The sequence below is a fragment of the Solanum tuberosum genome, unplaced genomic scaffold, assembly GCF_000226075.1.
Source record: "Solanum tuberosum cultivar DM 1-3 516 R44 unplaced genomic scaffold, SolTub_3.0 scf00558, whole genome shotgun sequence".
Taxonomy (NCBI): Eukaryota; Viridiplantae; Streptophyta; class Magnoliopsida; order Solanales; family Solanaceae; genus Solanum; species Solanum tuberosum.
The window spans coordinates 164,493-175,548 of NW_006239478.1; the positions used below are offsets into that span (position 1 = coordinate 164,493).

General features: G+C 32.3%; 2 protein-coding genes across 2 annotated transcripts in view; both read right to left on the reverse strand.

The window, feature by feature from the left end:
* Positions 1-1,967, reverse strand: part of LOC102580840 (auxilin-related protein 1) — an 11,980-nt gene extending 10,013 nt beyond the window's left edge. The window contains exon 1 of the mRNA XM_006365477.2: positions 1,074-1,967. Within this exon, the coding sequence (XP_006365539.1) occupies positions 1,074-1,588 (515 nt within the window). The 5' untranslated portion in view covers positions 1,589-1,967. The remainder of the gene's footprint in view (positions 1-1,073) is intronic.
* Positions 1,968-7,441: 5,474 nt separating this feature from the next.
* On the reverse strand, positions 7,442-7,809 carry LOC102581179 (uncharacterized). Its single transcript, XM_006365478.2, has 2 exons — positions 7,590-7,809; positions 7,442-7,488 (listed from the first exon to the last, which is right to left on the reverse strand). Exons 1-2 carry the CDS (start codon positions 7,708-7,710, stop codon positions 7,442-7,444), a joined length of 168 nt encoding a protein of 55 aa, XP_006365540.1. The 5' UTR covers positions 7,711-7,809.
* Between the last annotated feature and the right edge of the window lie 3,247 nt (positions 7,810-11,056).

Here is an 11,056-nt window from a genome sequence, read left to right on the forward strand (position 1 = left end):
AACTGGGCAGGGGAATATTTTTATTGTATAATTATAAGTGTATAGGACGAATATATATGTATTTGCATGTGTATATACAATTTTCTCGCGCTTTATACAAACAGAAACGCAATTTATACAATTCTGTTGTATAAAACGAGAAAGAGAGAAAGACAAAAGAGAACTGGGCAGGGGGCAGGGGAATATTTTTATTGTATAATTATAAGTGTATAGGACGAATATATATGTATTTGCATGTGTATATACAATTTTCTCTCGCTTTATACAAACAGAAATGCAATTTATACACTTCTGTTGTATAAAACGAGAAAGAGAGAAAGACAAAAGAGAACTGGGCAGGGGGCAGGGGAATATTTTTATTGTATAATTATAAGTGTATAGGACGAATATATATGTATTTGCATGTGTATATACAATTTTCTCTCGCTTTATACAAACAGAAATGCAATTTATACACTTCTGTTGTATAAAACGAGAAAGAGAGAAAGACAAAAGAGAACTGGGCAGGGGGCAGGGGAATATTTTTATTGTATAATTATAAGTGTATAGGACGAATATATATGTATTTGCATGTGTATATACAATTTTCTCTCGCTTTATACAAACAGAAACGCAATTTATACACTTCTGTGTATAAAGCGAGAGAGGCGAGCACAGAGAGAGTGAGCGAGAGAGGAGAGTGGCGAGCGAGAGTTTGAGGGAGAGAGGCGCTGGCAAACAGTTTGCTACATGACACAATTAAATCAAAGTGTGATTATACCATTTAATTTGAATTAATAGTTTGCCATTATATACAATTTTCCCTTAATTTTATAGTGAGCTCTCAACTCATAGCAGAAATCCATATGATGTTTCTAGCCTAGGATTCAGTTAATAATTACTTTAAATAATGAAGCAAACAACCATTTTGCTTTCAGTTTCAGGTCACAGTTCACAAAACTAACAATATACCAACATAACAAATTGTGGATCAACTGGAAAGTTCTAACTTCTGAGGCTAAAACATAAACAGAGGGCAAAGAAAATTGAAAATTTAAATACTCATGGTAAGCAATTGAACTAAATACACATACCTATAACTTGGGGAGCTAAAATCACCAAATCCAGGAATCAAATCATCACTTTCTGACCTCTTTCCAGCAGGATCTTTCTTCAAACCATCCGATTTCAATCCCAAATTCCCAAACAAATCATCAATCGAGTCACTCCTCTTTGGTTCCGTACCAAACAAATCAAAATCATCATTCACATTCTTACTAGCGTAGTTATTATTATAACCCGAACTCGAACCTCCCAATACTGATTCAATATCCACATTATTCTGCTGCTGCTTTGAATTTGCAAACACACCTCCAAAAATATCATTATCATCGTAGTTCGGCGAAGTCTTAGACCTGAAAATTCCATCGAGATCATTCGCAAATGGATCCCCGGAGCTGTACCCGGTGTTTTGACCCGAATTAAACCCGAGATTTGACGGAAAACCATTGCTGGAATTGTTTTTCGCCTTCAAATTGGCCATGGGCGTTGACTTGCCTCCTTGAACTTTGACGCCATATCTCTCAACCAAAACGCCAAATTCATCCATAATTTTTTCAGAAAAATTACAATAGCAGCAATTCGATCTCAGAATATTAATATGTAATGTAACAAAAATAAAGAGAGGAAACGCAATATGTGTATATTACAAAAATACAAAAAAAGGAAGGTGCAGAGCAATGAGCTGAAAATTGATGATGAAGAAGAAAGGCTTTCTTCTCAAAATAATGGAGCGTCGGTTGGTTGGTGGGTTACGTTTGTACGTGTATGAGATGTCAAATTGAGATGCTTCTTCCCAAAAATATTTACCCGCTATTTTTACTGTAACTAATCTATAAAGGGAATTTTTTTCCCCCATATATATAGGAGTTTTTCATTTATCAAATATAGCACTTTATCCGAAAATATATAAAATCACTCTTCGAATCTTGCTTAAATTTTATATAATATATAAATTGCATAAATTTTGGTAAATCGAGCTAAGACGTATTTGGGCCAAATGAGAAAAACGAGTGCGATAATAGGAGTAGGTTGAGAGGGATGTGTTAGGTAAAGAGTGTGACTTGTCATTTTGTTTGATATTTTGCCATTTAATTCTTGATTTCAACCTACAGAACCAATTGCTAAAAAATGTTATTTAGGAACCAGATCTTTTTGTAACAGTTTGTGGTTGAAATGAGCTGAGAATTACAATAAAAGTGGATTTTTATGTAGTTGGTTCTGGATATATGAACTTTGGTCCAAAATATATTCATCTTCCCAAATTTAAAGAAGCACTACTACACTACTCTGCATTACTCAGATTCTTCCAATTTAACTTTGCTTAATCAACTAGCTTAGTTCCAAATTAGACTATCTATTATCGTTCCAATTCTAACTAACTATTTGGCATTATTAGAATACGAAAAATGATCGAACTAATTACATGCATCTTTGCTCTTTCGATTGTCTTGCATGGTAAGAAACTAGAGGCTTTGTGAAAGTACAGTGTAAAAAACTTTAGAAAATTCAATTTTTTCTCTTACCACAATGAATGAAGAAATTGATGTAGACGACATGTTCTGTGAACCAGAAAAACTCATGTACCAAAAAACACTAGGCCCCAATTTATCATGTTTGCCCTCATAGAAAATAGTGTTTTTATTGTCTTGCAAAGAAATAAAGATATTAGGATGCAAATCAATTTAAATATTAGGATTAGATGCAAATCACAAACAAAACTATTAGGAGACGTAAGATTCTTAGATCAGTTAGTAACAGAAAACAAATGCAGCTTTCAACTTCCAGTAACAAGAGTTTCTCCACCAACGATTCAGGAGACGTTTTATGCAATACAGAATTTGTCTTTGATAGTCAAAAAAAAGGCTGTCAAGTAAGGTAGCCTCGATACAGCAGCAACCTTAAGGATGACGAGATTCAACTGCAGGCACAGAGAACAAATTAGATGTTTAGTGACTTTACATATTAAGATAATCCAGTTGTATAAGAAATTGTTTCGTATAACAAATATGAACCGAGAGAAATGCAATTTTCCTTTACATTAGGAAGCCAAGGAGTCCGGGCCAGATGGCTTGAGGAATCTTACTTTAGATACCAAGTTTCACCATGGGATATGATGCACCATTAAACTTTAATAGAGCCATTAGAGCAGATGGTTTGGGTTTAACTTACTAATGAGAAAAAAAAAGATAAAATTCATGTTCAACATAATCCAGAGAGTTTAAGAGATTAGAGAAAATAATCCAAGGATTCTTTTATCCCGCTTCTATGGGATAATATCATGACTGCCTTAAGTGGGCTATTTCATCACACTGCTCCTCAGCATAACTCCTAGTTTTAAGCAACATATGATGATATCATTCCACTATAATGACAGATGGTACAGCTGAACCAAAGTTTGAAATTGATTTGCAATTAACAGTCGATGAGTTATACTAAGAATAGTACCCCCAACACGTCAGGTTTAATTATATTAAGAAGAATATCTAAAACCAATCAGAAAGCAATCATCTAAGAGGAAACATTTTCAAGATTGGCCATCCATGTGATGGAATAAGCCCATTAAAAGAGACCAAGGGGGGTCACAAACCCAGTTAGTTCACAGTTAGGTCCAGCAGCTATGTTGCTCGGACTCTCGGAAAATGCTCTCGCAAACATGTCGGATCCTCCAAAAAACGTACTACTTTCAGAGGATCTAACACACACTCAACGACATTTTTGAAGAGTCTGGGCAACATAGTCCAACAGCAGCACCTGACTCGTGTTTTTCTTTCTGTGCTCTAGCCAACTCAAACATGATTCTTTATATATAGGTCAAGGTCAATTAAAGTTTTTTAGAATAGAAGCACCCAAAGGATAAACCATGTAGATCAAAGCTTTAATTATGCAGAGAAAACCAAATAAAGTAAAATTAGCTCCCCACTTTCTGAACAATAACTCAACATCCCTTAATCCTATTTCTTTACAGTCAGTTACTTTTTAAAGTCCGTTTCGCTTAACTTTTTTCTTTTTATAACAAGCTAAAGCACCAATGTGGTGCATTAAAAAGATTTGGATAAGGTCAACAGAGATACCCACATCATCTACATGGTCCTGGACCCCTGGTTGCCCCAAAATAATTGTTGTCATGCAGTTAAGTATTTTTCTTCACTGCTTCCTATTCAAAACATCTCCTGCTTCTTTATAAGCTGTGTACAATGGTATCATTTCCTATATTTTGCTTCTCTCCTTCCAACTTTTGATATGCTATGTACAATGGTATTATCTCCCATGTCTTCTTTGCTTCTTATACCATTAGCACATCAATTTTTCTTTTCATGACTGTTCCAGACAAGCTAAAAACATATTCCACATATCTTCTCCTATTCAAAAAAGTAGCATCTATTTCTGAAAATTCATCCCTTGTTCTTCAGGTTACCAGGAGTTAGGATGACCTCATGTACCATAGTCCACTCGACGAAAGCAATTTTTGGTGGAATTCTTTTAGAAATGTTTCCACAGGGACATTCCCCTTGGACAAACTAAAATAGTAGGATTTACCGGATAAATTGCTGGCCTTATCTCCCTTCTTCTTTAATTCATCTCTGTTTTGTAGCAGAAGTAATTGTATCTGTATTACAACTTGGAAATTTCGCATCACTTCAAACTCCTAGTCATTTACTCATTTAAGTCTACTCTGAATCTTACGTTTCCACAGATTCTTTCAGACTCAACCAGATCTTCTGGATTTTGTATTTTTGTACAGCTGACAATCAAGCCGTTGCAGCTCACCTTTTAGCCTGTCTCTTGTTCTGTTTATTAACCTGAAAATTTCCTTTGTTACTAGGCTCTGCATCCTATTCCACCCGGTTGCAGTTCTTTGCATTAGTTTGTAAGTTTTTTCCTCTACATTACACCTAAAAGTTTCCTACTTTAAAACTTTGCCTGGCTACATCTGAGATTGTTGGTTTACCTGTGTATTCACATATATTATGGTTCGATGGCAGACATCCTTTCTTTGACCACAAGTTACTCCTGTATTACAAAATTAAATTCTCTGGCTCACTTCACAAAAAGTATCTCACTTTTGATCATCTATTAACAATAGGGAATGCAAACATAAACAAGCTTTCTACCCTCAACAACAAAACTTTGCAAATTAACAGCTTGTTATACATAGTCATCAAAACCTAATAGCTAAATTTCAATTCATTAGCCGCCCTTAGTTTCTTTAACATTTCATCCCTCTCCCATGCCATAAGGTGATAGTTCCTACAGGTCATAAGGTTTTGATATCCCTGCGTCTAGAGCATTATAACAAGAGAAAAATCTCAACCTCAAACTATTCGTGCTTAGCAAATTAAGGTAACAGAGTGACAACTGACAAGTCCATAATTAAAGTGCTAGAGCCTGAAGCCATGCTTGATTCTTTTTTCATTACATTACACTTGTTGGGTCCATCCATGCAACAACTTCATTTGCTGCAGGATTGCAGCAAACGTCAAAAAGGCATTCTTGCGACTTTGTACAAATGTAGGCATCTGTCCCTTTAGATTGTTGTTCCTTATTGATGTCATCAGTGACATCAAAACGAATAATTTTTTTTATAAATAGAGTACTTTTGCTCATATGTAAATGCACCATAGAGAAGAAAAAAGACAGAGAGAGCACTCAAATGAAATAATCTTTTTTGATTTTCCACCTCACTAAAATATCGCTCAAACCATATTTTTCTTTCACAGACTATTTTCCTAGTCTGTCTTTGAAATACCTTACTACTCTATCTATATTTTTCTTCTCTGTGGTGTGTTTACAAATGAGCAGAAGTGCTCTATTTATAAGAAAATTTTGTCCCTTTTCATGCCACTAATGACATCAATAAGGAATAACAATTCAAAGTGACACATGTCTAACATTTGCAGAAAGTCTACATTTACTGCAAGAATGCCTTTTTGACCTCACCCTCTTCCATGCACCACACCGGTAAGGAGATATCTATATCTTCTCGGAGAGAGCTCATGCTGACAAGTTCCCTACATAGGTTGAACTTGTCTTTTGGTATAGCCTTGGTCAACATATCAATAGGATTTTCACTTGTGTGAATCGTTTTTACGTGAAATGATTCACTCTACACTTGCTCACGAATCCAGTGATATCTCATGTCGATGTGTTTTGTCCTTGCATGGTACATAGAGTTCTTGCTCAAGTCTTTGCCATCTTCTTTTTTCCCTCTTTGTCTTTGTTCTCTTTCTTCAACTTTCGGCAAAACTTCTTGGGTGCCCTTTCATGCCACATTGATAACATTCAACATTTGCCTCTGGATTTGGCTTATATTATGTTCTCTGTTTTGCTCATCTCTTCGTTCAGGACGCTGCTCTTGGCGAAATTCATAGAGATCACACCATCCGAAGCAGAATTTGATAATGAAGTTCTAAATGTTTTTCCAAAGTTTGGTAGGGAACGAAGTAGAAGCAAACCTTGAATTTCTTCATTAAATTTAATGCCCATAACAAATAACTCATAATACCCTGAAATTTATTTAGATGATCTATCATTGGAGAACCAACATGATATTTTAAGCTTAGCATTTGTTTTAACAAGATCATTTTGTTGTTTTCAATCTTTCGAGCATATGAACTTTCAAGATGCTCTCATAGGGTCCGAGCATGTGTCTACTGTCTCTACATAAATATGGTTCAACACATTGTCTAATAAATCCACAAACCTTTTTGTGCAACAAATTTCAATCTTTATTTGTTTTATTATCAGGCTTTGTAGTGGTAATGACTGGTTGATAAATTTTTTTAACATACAACAAATCTTCCTTTCCCTTCCAAATGGCATAATTAACGTCATTCAAAGTAATCATTCTACTTGTATTAACTTTCATCGTTTTTCCCAAAAATATACATATTGCAAACCAAGCTTTGGTACCAGTTTGTAGGGAAAGGAGGAATAAAAAAAACACTCAGTCAAAATAATAGGGGATTAAATGAGAAAAATAATGACACTAAGAATTTTATGTGGAAACCCCTTTTTTAAAAGGGGAAAAAACATGGGCAAAAAAGAGCAACTAACATTTAAAAGGGGAAAAACCATGGGCGAAAAAGAGCAACTAACTAATATCACTATAGTAAGAAATTTTACCCGTGTATATTTTGTTTTATTACTAGTTTCCCAACAACACTCATCAGTGTAATATTTATTACTACCTTTTTTTTTTAATGTAACCTTGTCGCAGCACTTTGCTGGTACATTAGCAATGTGCTTTAGCTTCTCATCACCCGTATAATCACAAACAATACAAATAACACAAATGGATAATTCAAGACTCAGAAACGGAAAACACGAGAAGAGTACATCATATGAACCAACATACATCTACATCAATTCAATTTAGGGTTAATTTGCAAGTGGACAGGACTTACTTCTTATGCTTTTGCGCAAATCGAGAGTTCTTTGCATCCTCCTCTGCAAAAATCAACAATCACCAAAGAAAATCAGATTCAATTACGAAAGTATAGACATTCAGGCAATATAAATAGGTCGAACGAGATAACTGAGAAACAAACCAGTGAAGCCGAGGGACATCTTGGTGATGATAGTGCCCGTGACGGCGAAACCAACCAGAAACGGCCAGTTGCGGCTCCATTCCCGGCGGAAAAAGATCGGCCACGGATCGAATTTTCTCATTTTCAAAATTAAGCTTCTGTGTTATCTCTCTGATTTGGTTGAATTTTCCTCATTGGTGTTTGTGTAACGGGGAGAGAAAAGGCCCAAAATATTTTTGGCTTAAGAGTCAAAAGTCATGTATGAGTTTTGATATGCAGCTTTAATAGTTTCTCATGTTTGCAATATTGATGCATTTGTAATTCTCTTTCAAAATTTTGTCGATTTTTTAATATTAATTTTATTCATAATTTATATTTGGAATGTTTAATCGTCATTTTATATATTTAATAGAAATAATAACTCTATGTGAGAGATTGTGAGAAGGAAAAACACCTTATTTTGTTTAGTAGAAAATCGTATTGCAGGTAAAAATCGAGAGGTTCATCACGACGATTTCACGTACAATAGTACAAATTTTTCTTTTCTTGCAATGTCATATGTTAAAATGTTCTTAGTTTAGCTGCAGTAATATTTTTACTGAACAGAATAAAGTGTTCTTCTTCTTACCTTCTCTCACATAGAGTTATTATTTCTACTAAATATATAAAAAGACAATGGGACATTTCTTACATAAAATCATGAATAAAATTTAATGTTAAAAATAGGCAAAAGTTTAGGGAAGGACCAAAAATGCACCAATATTGCAAACATGAGGGACTATTAGTGCTCCATGTGAAAATTCAAGGATGACTTTGAGTCTTAATCCAAAGATGATGAACTTTTTTGGGCCTTCTTTCTAACGGGGACACAAAAGAAAGTTATAAGAACCAACTTATAAGGGGGTTGTTTGGGTAAAGGTACAAAGGAAAATAACTAATAGGAGTAGAGAGTATTTGTTTTGGCGAATTGTAATTTTATTTATTACTAATGTCGTAAAACAACATCATAATCTACTCACTATTAATCTAAATAAATTGAATTTGGAGGTTGGTTGATGATCGAAGATTATAAAAGTATATCAATTGTCTATGATAATCAATGTTTATCATAATTACATGTAGTCCAACCACTTTCTGTGTTCCATTTTAACACTAATAAATATTCAACTAAACACTCTATTTTGTGCTCAGAAAAATTCATCTAAGAAATTTTTTCAATATTACATCTTCGTTGCCATCACTTTCATATATCATATATACCTCAATTTATACCTTTAATTAATTACTTTGAAAATGGTAGAATTTCTTGAAAATCTTAAATTTTTAATTCATCTACTTCATACTAATATGGGTAAAATGATAAACTCACTATGTCAATCATTGTTTTCTTAATAGGTCTGTCAATTCAAAAATTGACAAGTAATTAGGGACAAAGGGAGTATTAATTAGCACTTTATTAGTGATAAGGTATTAAATTGAGTTTTCCAAAGGGAAGGGACATTTAATCATGGTTTTGTACTACTTTGCTTAATTTGTATTTGCTCCATCCCATATTAGTGGATGATTATACTAAGTAGGTGTTTGGTCATGCGATATCATATCACGATATGAAATAGTGAGATGAAATCAGCATTTGGACATGTAATTTTATGCTGATTTCAACTCATTATTTCATATTATGAGATGAAGTATCATATTCTCCAAAAATTATGATTTGAATTTTTCAAATACAAAAATTGATCCACAAATTTATATTTTGGTAAAACAACCCTACATTTATATCTACTAATCGTTTATTTCACATGTAAATAAAATTTATAATCATATCATTACTTTTTAAAATTTATTATTACTTTAAATTTGGCGAATATAAATGATAAACTAAGAATTGATTTGGTGAATATAAGTAAGAATGGAAGGAGTAATTATTTTTTGGTTTTTTATAATAATAATAAAAAAAACTTCTCTTCCAGCTACATATGAAAAAGTTTAAAGCAATTTAATATGAAAAAAGACAAAATTAGTGATGTATGTTTGATAATCACTACTCCAATATGTTTGATTTAACACAAAATTAATGCACTGAAAATGTGTAATTGCAGAAAATGGGGCAATTATGAGATTCTTATGTTTATGAGAAAATACACAACACAAAAATTTCAAATCGCATGTCCAAACAAAACTTCAATTTCATCTCATGATTTCGTATTATCATTTCATATCGCATGGTTAAACAGGCAGTTAAAATAATTGTCCCATATTAGTTGACCAGAAAAAATAATTCTATATTACCCGTGCAATTAATTCTTTTTAAGAATCACTACTACTATTTTTAAATTTGCAGAGTCAATTTCATCTTTCTGCCCTAACAATCACTTGTCGTCACCATCAAGAAAAATGGTAATTACATTCTATTTTGTTACCATCAAGAAAAAATTAGAAATGAAAAGAATTAGATTTTGACTACTCATGTCCAAACAATAAATTCTCTATCTAGCAATTTTAAAAAGAATATGTCAATGGAATAAAGAGGATTTAGCAAAAGAGCACAAAGTAAGAGAGGAAGTGGAACGAAGAAGATAAAGTACTACATACTCCCTGAGTAAGCTTATTACTTCATTTTTATTTTTATTCAAGTAAAAAAAAAGTTAATAAAATAAATAAAAGAGTAAAACTAATGATATTTTGATGGAATTAATTAATGTAGAGAGTTTATTATATTAAAAAATGGTATATCTGTTGATTTGAATTTTGTTTATATTATGATAAATAGGTTTAAAAATAGTTTTTAAAAAATCAAAATAAGAAAGGTAAATGTATTGTTGTAAACTATAAGGAAGATTAATGTAACGAGATGAAACCTGAGGGGAGGTCACTTAAATTATCCCAAAAATTTATTAGTGAATTAAAGATTTTAGTTTCACTTGAAACAATATTGAACATTATAAATGTATATAAAATTTAAATAAAAAGAAAGAAAAATTTTCTACTTTTTTATCGAAATATTTTAGAACTTTGAATTAAACCATTCAAATCTTCATATTTATAAATAGAGTTTTTATAGCAACATCTAAGGTAATGTATTGCAAGTAAATAACTACCTCTTTTAAAATATATATATATATATAGATAGTTCAATAATTATATGTAACATATATTTATTTATATCTTTAAATATAGTAATTTGTCACTTGAATAATATATTTTGGTGTTTAACTTTATATTTTATCTAATATAGTATTATCTATTATTTGAAAGTTTTCCCAAAACACCAATCCACTATCTTTTTATTGCATTATTTCTTCCAAATTGAAAAACACCCTCCAAATTAAAAAAACATCAATCTCTACGCCTTTTCATAAAGGGTAAAAAACTTAAGTATACAATTTAAGTACCTTAATTACTATTATATAACAATACTTTTTTTTCACTTATATAGCAACAGTTTTTTTACAAAACTGTTATTAATATATATATATTTTATATAT